General features: G+C 35.8%; 1 protein-coding gene across 2 annotated transcripts in view; it reads left to right on the top strand.

Moving 5' to 3' along the window:
• Positions 1 to 300: 300 nt before the first annotated feature.
• ANO4 (anoctamin 4) overlaps positions 301 to 18,205 on the top strand; it is a 229,315-nt gene continuing 211,410 nt past the window's right edge. Inside the window, exons 1-2 of one of the 2 annotated variants that reach the window (XM_029955756.1) lie at positions 301 to 462; positions 17,488 to 17,592. In XM_029955756.1, the coding sequence (XP_029811616.1) occupies positions 408 to 462; positions 17,488 to 17,592 (160 nt within the window). In that variant the 5' untranslated portion in view covers positions 301 to 407. The remainder of the gene's footprint in view (positions 463 to 17,487; positions 17,593 to 18,205) is intronic. The other variant, XM_029955757.1, reaches the window with a different exon arrangement.

Here is an 18,205-nt window from a genome sequence, read left to right as displayed (position 1 = left end):
TGGATAAAATTTTAATATTTGACTGTAATGGGTCTCCATTCATAAAGCTCTTGCCATGATAACTGAAGATGTCCACTTTGAATGAAATATGTTCAATGAGTAATGCAATGTGAGAATCAATTGGTATCAAAATTCTAGTGTCATTAGGATCCCTTAAGAATTTGAACCATAGTTACTTATGCTGCCTGTATCTCATGCTAGAAAATAATTTGGCATCTTAAACATTCAGAACTGACTTCGTTAATATAATGCTTATATTTCTCATTCCAGGTTTAAGTTTATCTATTCATGGGGCTGAAAAGCGTTTGCAAATTCATCAACGGCGAAGTGTCGCAAGCCGCCCAGGGTCACGTCGCCTGCCTGTGGTCAGGCATTCCTCACTTCCACCAGGCAGAAGGACAATAAAAATGGAGGCAAGCTCTTCTGGAATCACTAATGGGAAAACCAAAGTCTTCCACCCAGGTAAGGCATGGAGAATGTTCAACACACACCCATTTTAGCAGCACCCTAATGATGCCTGCATTGTCTTATGATCTAATTATGCCATACTTCCACTTAAACTTACATTTTTAAAGAGTTTTGTTTTTTCCCCATCTTCTCTTTGGTTGGTGGTAAATGTCACAAAGACCAAGTAGACAAAGAGCTTGATGTGTCAAAAAAGGTTAAGGCTACGTTCTACCTACAGTGGTAGAATCTAAATGAAAGTCCAAGTGAGTAAACTCTCAGTTCAAAAAACCATATTGTACAATAAAACAAAACAGATTTGGCCATTTTCTTGATAATTTGCTCTATATAGCCCAGGGAAAATTCCAAGCTAAAAATGCTCACGTTGAAGTCTGGGTTATCTGGTTTTCCTTCTGGTTATATTCTCTGGAGAGTAGGAGAGCAGACTGGAGCTGTATTAAGTTTCAAGGCTCTGGAAAACATCTGTGATTTCTTAAAAATGTTAAAGTGAGTTTGTATTAAAATAGACCATTTCAACTAAAAGGTTTTATTTGCTTGTGTGGATGAGAAGCTCATCTAAGCATTTGCTCATTCATTCCTTTAGTGAATTTATTGAGTACCTGCTCTACGCCAAGCATTGTTTTGGATGCTGAGGAAAGATCAGTGAATAGGCAACATTTCTGCCAATCTGATTCATAGAAACATTGAATTGTGCAGCAGTTCACAAGTCTTTTAGTATAACTGTCATGTGATCCTGATTCCTCTGTGTTATGTCTTGGCAGGTGGCTCCCCAGACTTAACTAAAGCTAAACCTCCATCTCTAGATATGTCACACCATCTCTCTCCCAACTGATGACCTTGTTTCCTAACCTCACCGAGCTACCCGAGGTCTATGAGGCATTAATTACTGAGGATTCTTTTCCCTCAATATCCAAATTTATCTCTACTTATTTTATCATACTTTTATTTCCTCTAGTTTTCAGAAAATGAAGGTCTTCCCACTGTCCTTGACCAAGACTTCACCTGTGGCCTTGGCTACCCCTCCTCTCTTCTGCCATTTTTCCTCCTCCCTTTTAAGCCAAGCTTCTAAAAGAATAGTCTATTTTCTCTTCTCTGTCACTTCCCAGGCACTCTTGAATCTAGTACAGTCTGATATGTAGATCACAGCTGTTCTTGAGTGACCTCCTTAGTGACCTCCTTTTATCATAGTGTGCTGGGTGGCAGACTCTTCTGATGCACCAGACTGGGTGCTTCAGACTGCCACTGCCTCTCCACAACACTGCTCCCTATCTTCCATGATGACCTTCTTTCTTGGTTCTCCTCCTACCTCTCTGAGAGGTAACATGGGTGCTTTCCCAATCGCTAGCATCTCTTTCTTCCCATTGCTTCCTGACCTAGTACATCCTTTATATCAAATCTAAATGATTCATCTCTACCCCTAATCATGCCATTTACCCTGTTGGTCCTGCTGATTTTGAGGCAAAGTTCCAACCTCTGAGCACATTAAAAATAATGCCCTTCCTGATACAGACCTCCTGCCTCTCATCCTTCATGTGTGCCCCCTCTGGCTTAAACTTTATATTCTAGTATATCAGTCCCAGTTCAACCAAAAAAGCAGAACCAGTAGAAGATGGATATTTAGAGATTTGTTTAAAGGAATTGACTTACATAATTGGGAAGATATATAGGCAAGTCTGAAATCCATAGAGCAGGCCATCATGAATGGGATCCTGGAACTTTTGGGCACAGGTGAAGCTGTTGTCAGTAAGAGGAATTTCTGCAGAGAGGCCTCAGCTCTGCTTTTGAGACCTTTCAACTGATTGAATCAGTCCTCCCAAGATTATTTCGGATAATCTTTCTTCTTGAAAGCAACTGATTATGGACTTTAAATATATCTACAAAACGTCTTCACAGGATCACTTTAGTGTTCATTGAGTAACTGGAGACTGTAGTTTAGCCAAGTTGTCACATTTACTAGATCATCACATCTAATCAGACTGACTTGCTTTCAGCTATTCAACATATGATGTGATTTCATGTCTCCCAACCTTTGTTCATACTGGTCTCTCTAGGATGCCCTGGTTTTGTTCCATTGTATTTTAACATTACCTATCTCTCTACCTTTCTAAATTACCTGTCTCTCTACCATAAGGTCTTCAAGGGCAGAGATTCTGTCCTATTTATTTTTGTACTTTCAATAAATATTTTCAGGGGAAGATTTAACTGAACCTTCATTAGCTATTTTTTAAACCAGTACAACAGCTTTTTCATAAAATTTTTTTCCAGCTTTATTGGGGTATTGTTGACAAATTTTAATACCTTTCTAATTGTTCTACCTACTTTTCTTTCAAGAAATATTTATTGAAGTCCTCTTAGGTTGCCAGGCACTCTCCAAGTTTTGGGAGTACATCCATGAAAGAGGAATGAGTCTTGTAGTTTGAGGGATATTACAGAGAGATCCCTGAGCTTGGAGTGAGGAGGAAACATCAGCATAGACAGGCCAGAGGACCAGATGGAGCAGGGCCCTGTAGGCTATTAGAATGTCCTAGAGCTCTTTGCAAAATGGGAGTTCTTACAGGCTTTTGAACAGAAGAACCTCATTATATGACTTAAATTTTAAGAGGACCACATTAGCTATTGTGTGAGAATACACTACAGATGGAGAGAGTGAAAGGGGAAAGGCCAAATAGGAGGCCATCCTAACAGTCTGGTCAAGGGATGATGGTTGCCCTAAGTAGTGGTGGCAGAGATGGTAGTGAGAATTTGAATTCTGGAATTATTTTAATGTTGGGTCATCAAGATTTCCCAGTGAATTAGATGTGTGGTAAGAGAGAAAGGAGAGCTAAGGATGACTCCAAGATTTTTGGCCTGAGTAAATTGGGCTGGTATCAACTGAGATGGAGAAGGCTGCAGATTTTGTGAGTTTTAAGGAAGAAGTAGGACCAAGGTCAGAAGTCTAATTATGGACATGAGAATATCAAGAACTGGCAAGATCATGTGAGTGGTGGAATCAGCATGTCTGGAGTTCAAAAGATTGGTCTGGGAAGGAGATACAAAATCAACTGTTGTTGATATATAAATGGTCTTTAAAGCCATGTAATGGAAAGAGAGGACAGAAGAAAAAGTAAAGATGGAGAAGGAGAGAGAATTAAGGGCTGGAATATGGGTGACCCCAGTAATAAAGGTAGGTGAGAATGAAGACCAAGAAAGAATGCCTGTCAAGGATATTGAGAAAGTAGGAAGTATATGCTTAGGAAGTTAAGAAAGTTTATCAAGAATTGAGGAGTGATTATGTAGTTTAAATGTTGATAAAAATTAAGTATGAGAGCTAAGAATTGGCCATTGATTTGAGTAAAATGGAGATCAGTGGTGACTTAGATAAGAACGGTTTTGGCGCAGTGGTGGGGATAAACACCTGAGTAAAGTGTAAGAAAGGATGGAAGGATATGAATTAGATATTGTGAATATGGACAACTTTTTAAATGCAGTTTTTCTGTGAAGGCTAGTGAAGGAATAAGGCCCTGGCTGGAGAAGAGGTAAAGTCAAGAGAGCATTTTTTTTTCAGAAAAGCATATCCTCAGCAGATAATTTGTGATATTCAGGATAGGGGAGAACTCATGATGTCAGTGAGAGATGAGGGCTATGCACAATAGAATCATGAATAATTTATCTGTGATAGCAGATGGAAAGGGAGAGTATGTGTGGCTGTTGGCAGGGGGATGAGGGTCTAAAAAGTTCTTTCCTACTGTATCAGTTTTATCTGTAATGTGGGAAGCAAGGTCATCACTGAGAATGAGAATAAAGCCTTGTTCAGAGAGGAAGGGAGAGGGAGATGGTGTGGTGATATGTGGTATGGGCAGGGGAACTACAATTGCCAGCCAAACCACATTAAAAGTCCATTCAAGATTCTTGGTCATGAAATTAAAGTAGGACAGGTTATCATGGTTGTGTGTTGTTCGTTAACTTTGTTTGGGGACATGTGTTGAAGACAGAGAACAGATGCACAGTTACATTTAGTCAGGGTTGTGATTTTGCCAAGGAATTAGGAAAAGAGAGAGAGAATCAAAGGTGCATGAGAAGAATGATAACAATTAGTTATGTGATTCAGGCTTGGTAAAGAGGGGAGTGAGGCCATTAAGGGGATAAGAAACAGTAGGAAGTTGATAGGATCAATTGGTTGGAGGTTTCAGAGGGGTTGAAAGGGTGTCAAGGTCAGGATAGGAGGAAGAGCTAGAAAGTTAAGAGGTGGTAATGAGAGAGTGGAATGCTTGGCATTGATATTATGGAGAGGGTTGCTGTTATTAGTAATGACAAGGTCTAGACTAGGGTATGAAATGAGTGCCTAATAGGGTACAGGGCAAGAGTATTGGAGGAAAGAATTCTCAGAGACTGAGAAGCCAGGGTTTGGGAAGGATCCCTATATAGATACTGAAACCATCAAGAATTAAATAGTGTTTAGAAGAGTGATAATAAGCCAGGAGTTCACCTCATCAAGAAATGAGGGAGCATAGCCTGGAAGACAGCAGGTAAATGCAATGATGAAGGATTGAAATTTAATATGACAACCTGAGATTCAAGCCTGGGGATGCTTAGGGAAGAGGGAAGACCAGTGGTCTGAAGGTAGCATTAAGACTCAAGGAGGATACTTCCTCCTCTCTGGGTCCATTGGTGTCAGGACTGTAGGAGAAGAAGAATGCCATAGTAAAGAGCCATAGGAAAGCAGTGTCCTGTGAAAGAGCCAGGCTTTCATAAGAACAAGATGATGAAGGGAACATTCTGAGAAAAGATTGATGATAGGAGGAGAATTATGGAGGGCCCAGTGGAAGGGTTTTGGGTGTTGGGGAATTGCCTTCACAGCTTTCTTTATTATTCTGGACCATCTAAAAGTATTCCTCCAAAGTAGACCATTAATATTATCCTTCCTCTACTTAATTTTTATGGCTGTCCAGAAGAAAGTGCAACCTTATGAGTCCAGTTTTTCAAGCCTTCTGCAATTTAACCTCTCCCTATTTATACTCTTATCTTTTGTACTCCATAACCTGCCTTATTTTATTTTAACCATCTCCAGCTCTTCACTATTTCTCAAATAAGCTCCTCTCACTTTTTGAAATGCCCATTTGCCTAGTAAATCTCTACCCAGCCCTCTCATTCCTCAAAATGTAACCCAATTCCACGTCCTCTCAAAAGTCTTCCTACACCTCCCTGGTCACAATTGATCTCCCACTTTGCAGTACTTCACTGAACTTAGAAGCCTTATCAAAGTCAATACGTTTTTTAGATTTCATAGTTCTCTTGGAAGGCAGGAACTGTATTCAATTTATCTTTGTATTCTCCATCATTCAGAGAAGATTTTATTAAATGATTATTTGCTGTTTGTTGGAATCTATTCCGCCCACTGGGTACGGGTTTGCATTCTGAAGTTACAAAGAATAAATCTAATTCTTTCCAATGATGTTCCTTTAGTTGTTTTAAAACTCATCTTGAGCTATTTGCCAGCTGAAATATTTCCTAGTTTCTTCAGTGCTTCCTTCAAAAATATGTTAAGATTGTTTACCATCCTACCCACTTCTGCCTCTGTGAATTTACAGTGCCCAGAATTACACAGGATATTTGTTCATATCTGACCCAGGTAGAATTGAGTCAGTGTTTGCTTAACATGCTATGCTGAAATTAATGTAATAAAATTTTAAATAAATGTTAAGGTATTTGCTAATGGTTTAATGTCAGTGTGGGATAATTTAGCATCTCATGTCAGAGATCTTACCTTAAGAAAACACCATTATGTTTATCCATAATTTTATCATAAATATTGAACCCTACTTGCATTGATTAATGGTAGAAAATATAAATGAGGCCAGTTCTTTAGCACAAAATTACAATTAAAAATTATATTACAAATTATAATTAAAAACCTATTTTTAAATACATATATTTAAAACTCCTATTCTGCAAGGTAAATGTGACTTCAGTTACATTCTTTTATTTTTAGTGTACTTACACTAATGCATCATAGCTCTCTGTTGAGAGATAATAGAAGAGTTCTCAAACTTATTTATAGTGAGTCATCGTAGAAATATCATGGACATTTTAGTATTATTGAGGCCTATCAAGTGATTCATCCACTTTTTACAAAGTTAATAATCCCAATTCTCAAAGTGCTTTCTAAAAGCTCACTCAGACTGGTTTTGAAATACAAAAAGAAAAAGCAAGAGAGCCTGGTAGATCTTCTTTGCTATTAGCCCTGAACAATTCAGTTAATATATTCCCCTTTGAGTTTATAAACATTTCTGAGTGCCTTGTATGTACAAATATTTATTTGGAAGATAACTCCTTGGGACTGGAATGGTGCAGAACTCTATTACACATGGACCTTAGGGAGCTTACAGTCACGTCCAAAGAAACAGTCAGGGTTCTTTGGTTATAAGCAACTGAAATTAATTATTTAATCCAAGCAAATTATTTAATCCAAGCAAAGAAGGAATTTAAATCTGCAAGATATGGATGGAAAGCCTGTAGAAACCAGCCTTGGAAAAGGAACAGAAACCAAGAAATAAATTAGTTGATTATCTAGAATGAATAAAACCCTTATCGTTTGTCTTGTTTATTATTTTATTATTTTTATTACCATTTGTCTTAATTTTCAAGACTTAGGAGAGACCATCTTATTGGTCATGCACCTTTTCCTTGGTTGGGAGGTGGTGATGAAAGAAAGGATAGGACAGAAGGAGACCTCTCCCTGCAGCTTTTATAATAGGATTATAGGAGCCCTTGATTTCTCCTCCCACTTGGGCTACATGTAGTAAGGGAAGGACACTGCCCCAAAAGGAAACAGAGGTGATGTTAGAAAAGAGAAATGCACATAGAAGAATGTCCACTACAGGGACCTGTACATAACCTGCTATAATATAAGTCAAACTGTTTTAAGAGCTAGAACAAACATAAAAGTAAATTTACAGGAATATTCTTACTTGGGGCCGCCTGGGTGGCTCAGTCAGTTAAGTGTCCAATCTCACAGTTTGTGGGTTCGAGCCCCGCAATGGGCTCTGTGCTGACAGCTCAGAGCCTGGAGCCTGCTTCCGATTCTGTGTCTCCCTCTCTCTTTGTCCTTCCCCCGCTGATGTTCTGACTCTCTCTCTCTCTGTCCCTCAAAAAGAAATAAAACATTAAAAAAACATTTAAAAAAAGGAATATTGTTACCTGGAAAAATCTAAAAACTATTCATAAGGCATATAGTCTACAAATTGGGATTTTGAGGGTCAATTAGAATATCAACAGGAGGATGGATGGATATGTAGGAAAGAGCATAATAAAAGAGAAAGCACATTATACTGGTTATGAATGCCAGCTTTGTTGTTAGAGATTTTGAACCCAGATATGTTACTTGATAGCTATGCAGACTTGGGCAAATTACTTAATTTCTGTGAATCTCAGTTTTCTCACCAGCAAAATGAGGCTATTAATACCTATTTCATGGCCTTAGGGTTGCCAGATAAAATTCAGGACTCACAGCAATTTCAGATAAGCAGCAAATACTTTTTGGTGTATGTTCCAGATATTGCATGGGATTTACTTATAATAAAAAAATTACTAGTTGATTTGAATTCAGATTTAAGTGGGCACCCTGAAGTTTTATGCACTGTATCTGGCAACTCTATGTAGCACTGTTAGGACAAGTTAATAAATTCATTAATATAAAATGCCCAATATGATTTTTGGCACATAGTAGGTGCTCAGTAATAAGTGATAGGGATCACTTTTGTTTTCACTATCACAGACACAATTCAGAAGCCTGGAAGTGAATATGTCTCAGAACCCTTTCTTGCTCGGTCATTGTACCATAGAGCAGTTTCCCAGTTAACTCAGGATGAATGAATGTCAGTAAGACAGTTGCTCACCGTGCTGTCCTGACACAGGAGCCATTTACCTCTATCTGACATTGTGTGGTTTCACTTTCCTTCTGATTGTTTCAGGTGTTTCTCTTGTGGATTGATTTTATTTTGACCTTACCTTTCAACCACTCATAATTAATGCATATTATTTTTTATTCCCATTTATAGGCCAATAATAGAAGTATTAAGTGGCACTAAGCTTGGGACTATAATTTAAGGGTCAAGAGCAGAGTAAACTGAAGCATTAATTGCAATCTTTCGAATTTGAAACCATAAAGCTTGGTGTAGGTATAGATCACATTATCCCAGTTCAATGACTATGCCATATAAAATAGAATTAGAAGCTTTCTTCAATCTAAAATATTTCCTTAATCTGTTAGGCCTATCAGACGTTCCCAGAGAAATATAATTGATCCCATTATATGTCCTGTATTCTATTTTAGAATTTGTAAAATGATGTTTTTGCTGATGCTTCATGGTTTTCTCAAATAATTTCTAACACAGTTTTTTTTTTTTATCTTTTAAAACCTGAGCAGCCCTTTATGCATGATTATGTAGACATGGTATCTAAGTGCTGGGACAAGTTGATTTTACTCAAGAGAAACTTTAGGATTTTATTGTTTCCAGTGATCTAGACTATCTGTAGTTCTGTCTGTATACAGAGGTGTTAAATGTTTGACATAAATCAAATTACAGCTATAATTGATTAAGCACTGTACCATATTCTCAACCTCAAGAACTGCTAAGCTGCCTGAATTCCCTATCTCATTTAATCCCCCTAATATTCTTGTGCTGTTAACCTTATTTATGACTGGGGAAACTAAGGTACAAAAAAGGTTAAGTAATTTGCCCAGGAATATACCGCCAGTAAATGGCAGAGGCAAGATTCCTAATCAGGTAGTTTGATTTTGTCATCCAATGTGCTACCTTCTTCTTGAAATAACTTGGTGGCTGTATATTTCTAGCAAGTTAGTATAACAAAGTCTTGGAAAATTTAAATTAAAAGACATGTAATAGTTCAACCCTTCATATAAGAAGAACTTACTGAAGAAGGGACCAGTAGGATTCCATTGGAAACTTATCTAAGTGATACTCTACTTTTTAACTTTTTTGTTGTTGTTGTACTCTGCATTATACTTTTTTTTATCATCCCCTTTTCTAGTTCCAATATTATGAAACATATTCCCATTCCCTGAGTTTTAGTGATTACTTTCGGGCCCTCAGGTCAAGGTCTGGTCTCAGACTAAGGAACAGACTGAGTTTAGCAATGCCTTTCACGTTTACCAGGAGCTAATGGGGAAAGGGACAGGGTGAAACAAGGACCAAGTAGGGAGAGATTTAAAAATGGACAGTCAAGAAAGACTGGTGTCTTTATTTTTTTTTTAATTTTTAATGTCTATTTTAAGAGAGAGGGCAGGGAGAAAGAGAATCCCAAGAAGGCTTCACACTGTCAGTGCAGAACCCAAAGCTGGGCTCAAACTCACAAACCATGAGCCTCATGACCTGAGCCAAAATCAACAGTTGAATGCTTAACTGACTGAGCCACCCAGGTGCCCCTAGACTTGTATCTTTTTTAAGAAGCCAAACTAAGGCTGACTTATCTCTAGTTATGCCAAGATGAAAGTAAAGATTCAGCTCATTCCTTAGAGAAAAAAATAAGGAAAAAGCAAATGGATGGCCATTCTTTACAACAATAATAATTATGATACTACTACCTCACGTTAGATGATGCTCTGTTGTTTCCAAAGGGCTTTCACAAATATTTCTCCTACCTCTCACTTAGTTCTTTCATCAGTCTCTGAGGTGGACTTATGCTGATTTTACTATGGGTCAGGAAATTAAATTTCGTGTCCCAAAGTACAAAATTAGTAATTGATGCACCCTGACTAAAACCTTTGTCTTCAGTTTCTTTTGAGTTTTTTTTTTTTTTTTGACTGTGCCATTTTTTCCCCTTGAAGATGAGAATTAGTTGAGTGTGAAATTTTGGTGTTTTTCTCGTCACCTTATCTGGGAAGAAAAAAATTGAGAATTATGGCTGAAACTTCTTTACTGAACCTAAGGAACCTGGCACTCTCTTTGGATAGATCTGAAGTTTGGGTGAAATTACATATTTGTTTTATTTGTGAAATGGATTTTGGATATGACTGGAAGATAAAATCTTCCACATGGCTTTGAAATTGTGTGGTAGAAAATTTATGAGTTACTTTGGACTTCTGTTCCTCATTGAATTGAAGGTGAGTGCAGTATCTTTCAGAACAGTCAGTAATGTGATTTGGAAATAACATTAGTTATCCTTCATTTGAATCTCTTCCTCCATAAGTGATTTTGTGTGTGTGATGTGTGATGTGAGTTTAGTAAACAGGGGGTGCTTAGGAAAACAAGCTATTTTGGGCATTGCTATCTGTGTTCCTTGGCTTCATTTGCTGAGTAAAAAGTTGTGTTTTCTAAAAATATGTCCCAAATTTTTTCCTTAGACATTTGCATTTTTTGTTCCCTTTGCTAAGAGACATATGCGCATATTTTGACTTATATGATGCATGTAGAGAGAATTTTCTGAAGTCTCTTCACAACCAGTTGAACAGACAAAGTGAATGAAGAAAAGCTACAGGAAGTGCTGTCCCACGGAAAACCAAGTGACTAATTTCTGGAACAAGGATTGTGTTTTGTGGAGTGTAAAACTGTATTTTTTACCTGAGGTTATTTGAAACAATTTTATATTTAAGAAGCTTGGAGATACTTAAATAATAATTTAACTACTAAAGATCATACAAGTCTAGCTAGTGACCTGAGCCCATAATTGTGGTAGGTAGTTAATAGTAAGCTTCCACTCTGCTTAATTTCCTGAGTTAGAGGTGAGAGTCATGTACAAGATCATCAGAACCCTAGCATTCATGAAGCTTGTTGTCATACATACTCTTTCATACATTCATCTCAATCCCATCTGTAGATTTATCATGTGAGAAAGTAAACAACATTGTAGTAATGCTGAAGGTGTCATGGTTTCTATTCTGTAACCCCTCCTAATCCTGAGTTTCTGTTTTCCCTTCCTCTACAAGAATGCCTGTCATCATAGCAACAGAACTCACCTGCTAGGATATTGCAAGACCCCCTGCCCCCACCAAGAAGACATACAGGACTCACAGATTGGTCCTGCAATTTGGAGCTTTGCAGCTCTGATTTCCAAACCTTCTTTGGAACTCCTAGTACAAGGATGCATTATAATTTAGGAGATCACTGTCTTGCCAATCCTGAGAAACATGGAAACAATTTTGTTGAAAGTCAGCCATTATTGGCTAAAGCACTGGGATTATTATTTCCATTTTAGACCCTGAGAAACATCTACTTGCTATTAGCTAAGTGCAGTTTTCCATTCAGGATCCAGTCCAGAATTGAGTCCTTAGAACTACTCAGTGTTAATCATTTGAAGGAATATCTTTAGCTTTTATAGTGATTGGTATAGGTGAATCAGTCTGTTTATTCCTATTAATACAGTACTGAGATTTCTTTTGGAAGAGAATGATCTTGTAATATCACCTGATTTATAGTTATGCAACACTAATATGAAAGAGTGTGATCTGTGTGTCTTTTCACAATAACACTTACAAAGCATCCTCTATCATGAAGCCTTTTTAGCTTATGGCACAATAAATGGATTTTGGTAAGCACTATAAATGAAGGTAAGACACAGAGATGGAAAGTTTTTCTAGAACCAGTGTAATATCCCACATATGAATCTAGGGTTTACAACTTCAGATCCGTGAGAAGAACTGAAATCATTTTCTTCCTTCTTAAAAGACACATTTTGAACACTGGCTGATGCAGGGAAAGTTTGTAAAGAAGACAGAATGTACTGCTCCCGCTCCCTAATATGCTCTTCATCTTAACACTGTCATAGAAACACTGAATTCACCATGAGGAATTGAAAACAAACTCTCAATTATGAAAATGGTATTTTTGCAGCCTATTAAGTCCCAGAATATTACATGTGAGGATTTATTTTAGATACTTATATAAAATTTCAATATATCACTGCTTCCTATTTTGTAAAAATATTACATTTGGCAGTTTGTATTAAAAATACCTCTCGGGACAGGAACTACCAATTTTTATTTTCAGAATATAAGTAAAATATAGACAGATGCTCAGATCTAGCATCATTCATTATGAGGAAATCACATAAAATACCATTTGTCCCAGAGTACCCCATTCTTGAGTGTTGCATGGGGAAGGTAAGATTTGACTTATCATACTTCTCTTTATTTCTCTTTCAATGTGAACGAACTATTCCAAGTCCAAGTTACAGAATCTTTTTTTAATGCATTGTTTTTATTTAGTCTAGACCCTAATCCTGGAATTGGCCTTCATTTTTTAAAGAGGGAAATATGCCATATAAAATTAGATAGATAAAGCATAGAAAATACTCATCTGATGATTTAACACTGAACTGTATTTGCATATATATAAATAATTGTCCATAATTTTTTACGGAGCCTCCAAAAATTTCATCTTTTCCATCTTATAAATGAGAAAAATAAGGCTCATTATTTAATGGCTCAGGGTCACATAAAAATGAAATTCAAATCCAGATCAATGTAGTGTCAGAATCTGCTTTTTTATACCTCTTTGTGTTAATTTACAAGTATAAGATGTGTCTGTATTTGATTGAACAATAAATTGAATTTTAAATCTTTTAAAGTTATTAAACTATAACAGAATATTAGTATATATGTTATATGATTAAATATAACAGAATAACTAAGAATAGTGATTTGATGGGTAGGTGGAGGGCAAGGGGAAGTGGCAGTAATATAATTTATATTGTCTTATATCATAGCAGGAAGTAATAAACAATAAAGAAAATGGATCAAGAAACAATGGGACACCCATGCAGAAATAGCCAAAAGAAGTAAAAACAAACTCTTGAGAATGTACTAAGGAGATAGGTTTAGGTGGAAAAAAGGACAAGTCTGACAACTCTTGACTTTCATTATAAACTTTAAGATTTTGGTATCTCAGCATTTTCTTTATTATTTGACAAAATTAGAGATGAGCTCACAAAAAGTAAATGTATGATCTAGACCATGTCTTTTGTAGTTGTCTATCAATAATCTGTCAAAAATGCCTTAAAATTATGGATGAGGAAAGAAAACTAGGATGTTTTCTTAGTCTGCCTCCACTGTCACTAGTAATGTGAAATTGCAGTATAAGAGCAGTAATTGAGCAATTAAAATGTTCTTCAAGGCCTTGTTTTAGATTCTCTAGGAGATAAAAAAAGTGAGTAAAGTTTGGGACGAGGCCTCCATCATGTTACAGTCTAGTTGAGAGTGCTAGAGATGAGGAAGAAATCTAGATGGGGAGAAATGGGAGCTCACATGTTGTCTGCGTCTATACTGTGCTACATACTTTACCTACCTTATTTTTGATGGAAAAATGTACCAAAGAAAAGATGAAATGTAGGTAGCTATAAAAGTTCTAAATAGAAACAGTAGGAAGTGGTATTTGCTTGTTAGGATCAAGAAATGCTTTCTGAAGCAGAGCATTTAGGATGGGCCTTAAAAGTAGAAAGGAATTTCTATAGACAAAGATAGAATGGGAGAGGCATTGACATATTTGCTAATTGAGACTCCTATTTAGAGGTTGTTTGGGGTTTTTTTTTTTTTTTGGTTCCTTATGTATATAAGCTTTTAACTAAATCTGAGTGCTCTAGTTACAAATCTAAGATGAATTTTTAACCAGCTGAAGATCTTTTATTAAATGTAAGCACTGTTATCAAGGTTACTTTTTATTGAAACTTTCAACTTTACTCTCACACTGCAGAATCACAATTAAGATTTGAGTATAATATCGCTTCTTGGCTTTTTGGCTAAGATCAAGTGAAGATTTGAGTATAATCAACTGTGAGAGAATTTCAAGGCAAATTTGGAGATTGCATGAATATTGTGGCTATTTTTTATTTTTAAAATTGTTAATTATATTCTCCATATCTTTAGAAATCTTTTCAGCTTCCTCTTTAGTATAACTTACTGGTTTAGTTTCCTTGGGATTATATTTGGTTTGAATGTCAATTACTGTCAGTGACATTGGTGGTTATATTTTAAAACTTGATCAGTTTGAAACCATGGTATTTTCAACATCTTGCCTCTGAAAAAAGAGCCTTGTGTTTTGACTCAAAGTCAGAGGCCTCTTTGACTACAGAAGATATGATTCTCATTTTAGAGAACACGTTGAAACTATAGGACTAACAATAAATAAATATCAGACGTGTAAAGTAGACCTTGAACTTTTTGTATTGAAGTAATTGAGTCTTGTTTGGTTGGCAGTATGTGCTAAAGGTAAAGATTGTCACCTTGAAGGATTTATTTGAAAATGTCCTTGCACAAGTGATCATTTGCTATTTAGGAAAGTTTACAAAAGCCCTACTTTGTTATTTTGGACTTTAATGAATGACTTCCTGTCAGAAGTTCCAGACCCTTATATTAGTACCCTTTATGAAAATATATTTTGTATTTCTTCTAGAGTGGATGAAGAAAGATAAATTTTAGGTATTCTGAATGTGATCTTAAGGTTTTCCATGAAGAGAATGCTGCATTCTACAATTTGGAGGTCTTTAGCTAGTACATTTAAAGAATTACATTAATTTAGAAAAATTTATATTAATCCCTTACTGGTTTAACGTCTATAGTCTTTAAGTCGTGAATCCTGAATTCTAAATATTTAATGTTCTTCACTGACACAATCTGAATTTTGTAATGACTTTAAAATTATTAAAGTATTTTGTTTATTGTAAAAAAAACAATATAAAAAACTTATGTACCCTTTTGGACTAATTTTTTTCTCTTTTTCTAGTTATATAAAAGGGTGTTTTTTTTAAAATATACTTGAGACAAATCTATTTATCTGTATCTCTGTATTCATTTTCCTCACATTTTCATTATATCTTAAGCATTAAATGTTCTTTAAAGACAGATTTTAATGACCTGAATGCCTCCTTTATATTGCTGCTTTTGTGATTTCTTCTACTCCTATACTGTTCTTTAACAAACAAAATATTAAAAATTGGTATAATTGTAGTTATCCAAATTTGTGGCTATTAGTCAAAACTACTTCTACATGAATTTATGAGCTTCTGACTAAGGCAAACAAAGGTAAATAAATTTAGACTTGCTAAATAGACTAATCAAAGAAAGTTTTACTTTTTAGGTTATACAATAATATTTATCTTGGTCTGAAGTACTAGAACACAGGACTTTTAGTAAATCCAGCTCTCTGACAGCCTGTATTTGTAACTGCTTTAATATGGGAGCTATTAAAGACTGGTAGTTAAAAGCATGGATTGGTATTGCATCTTTACAACTTAGTAACTGTGTGACTATGGGTAAATTAATTCATCTCACTGCACCTTCTTTTCAAAGGTAAAGACTAAATGAGATGGACAAACATATATCCCAGAACCAGCCTATAGGCAGTATTTGAATATTCTTGTTCTTTATTTTTTATCAGTGTTATTATAAGGTCTTTGGTTATTGAGCAAAAAAGCATCAGAACTCCCTGCTTATTCACAGTAGCTGAACATGGTGGAAGTAAACCAAGTAACCCTCTTTAATTCCTGTTGAGAAGCTTAGTCTCAACTTCAGTAAGGCAACTGCATGCATGCATGCATTTAAGAAGTTCACTGTGTCTACAGTACTTAACAATGTTTGACAGTCACTGAAATGCATGCTGGTATCACAAAAAATTGACTTGTGGCTTCTTCTCATTATTCAATAGCTAGATAGTTCTATATAAATGTCAGTGTTCCTTTAATACATTATTATGGATGATAATAGTAATGGCTTCCATTTGCTGAGTGCGACTGACAGCTAAGAGCTTTTCATGCATTAGTCCTTATGGCTTTTCATTCATTTAGTCCTCATGGCTATTCTGTGATTTTGTTATTAGTATCACCCCTATTTTATAGATGAGGAAACCAAGATTTAGAGCGATTCATTGGTTCCTAATAAGAATTCAAATGCTCATTTGTAGGACTCTAGTATCTGAGCTTATAGCTTTCCTTGCAGCTCTATGGCCTTAATGTTTCATAACTACCACAGCCTTAGTCATTCATTCAACCTACATTTGTTGAGGGCCTACTCTATGCTATGCACTATTCTAAGTACTGGGTGATAGCATGCAAATAAAAGTCCCTGCCCTTCGAAAGCTCACCTTCTATTATGTTCTCCCTCCTATGTTGTCCCTGTACAATCATGACTATATCATATTCTTTTTGAGTTTCAGGGACATAACTGAAATTTATTCAACATTAAGAGTAATTCCTCGGCTTATGAAATAATTATTTTTACAAAAGTATTGAAAGTTAGGGCATGGCTTACTGTATTCATCAACTATCTTTTTATTTTAGCCCTGGCTTTTAACCCTTCCAGACTCCTCAAATTGGAGATGTCCTTAGTAATTATTTTAAGAAGAATTTAAAGGTTTATTATTAGTGATTCAGCTACTTTTTGATATCTTGGTTTCATTGACTTCTTTAAATGTTCTATAAGTGTGTGGAGCAGCATAAATAACCTCTTTCTTTAGAACACACCAAAAATGCATCAGGCAAATCTAGTACAAGAGGTTTAATTATTTCATAGAATAAGTAAAGTATTCTGGTATAATTGAAAAATAAGTGATGTAGCAGGGAAGTCCAACTGTGAAGAGAAAAAGGATATCTTTTTTTCCTGTGATATCAATATTAAACCCTTTCATAAGAATGTATTATTATAATCTTATAGAAGATTATATAAAGTATTTGTGTTGAATGTCAGTTTTGAGCCATGTGAAGCTGAAAATAATTTTAAATGTCCTTGGGTGGAGGCTTACATGTTTTATTCTTCACCTAGGAAATTATCAGTAAATACTATGAAGTGTGTGGTATTTTAATAAAGTAATTGCCTTATTTTTTACATTAGAAATACAGTTACACCTTTTGGTCCCAAAAGGAGCAAATGGCTGGTAATATTTCTCTCTTTTTTTTTAAAGTAATTTTTCCAAGAGGGAGGATCATTGGCAAACCAGCTGGTTGTTCATTTTAGATTTTGACATTGCTTCTCCTTGGGACCCTAATGCTGGGCTCTCTAACCAGTGCAAACTCCATGAATATCTTTCATTTCTCTAGAAGGAGGTGTGGATTTGCAAGGCTACCAGCTGGATATGCAAATACTACCTGACGGCCCAAAGAGTGATGTGGACTTTTCAGAGATTCTTAATGCAATACAAGAAAGTAAGTTTCACTCAAATTTTAATTTGATCATGAAAGGAGAAACTATTCTAATACTTGGGAAGGACAATAAAACTAGAAACCTTAGATGCCATGGTCTTGAAAGAGATACTGTGTAAGATAATTTTGAGACCAGGAAAGACGGCTAGTGAAATGCTGGTTTAATTTGTGAAACTGGGTCACATAGTATTGGAGTCTTTGAAGAAGCCTTATGCAAAACTGGAGTGGAATTATAAATTCTATATATTTAGTATCCTGTAATATTTAGTAAATGGCTATGTATTGCATTTTTTAGATTCCTTGATTAGTCATAATCAAATAAAAATCTTTGAGAAACCAGAATATTACTACTTTACTCAGATATTAGAGTAGCAAGAAATAAATGTTGATGCAGTAAACTGAGATCAGAAATTTATACTCCAAAAAGGGCATCTTGAGTCTCTAATGATGGGCTGTGACCCAGGAATGACCTGTCTCTTCTAAGCATCTTAATTGATCAAGGTTTACTCTTCTTATATTACTTGGTGTTTCATAGTTTTCACTATGAATTTGATCGTAATCAAAACATTTACTCAAGTTGTGGATTTAGCATTGTGGATGGCTGATGAGGTATCAG

Source organism: Suricata suricatta, chromosome 10 (genome assembly GCF_006229205.1).
Source record: "Suricata suricatta isolate VVHF042 chromosome 10, meerkat_22Aug2017_6uvM2_HiC, whole genome shotgun sequence".
Lineage (NCBI taxonomy): Eukaryota > Metazoa > Chordata > Mammalia > Carnivora > Herpestidae > Suricata > Suricata suricatta.
Note: the sequence above shows the minus strand (reverse complement) of the source record. Positions and strands in the feature narration are given on the sequence as shown.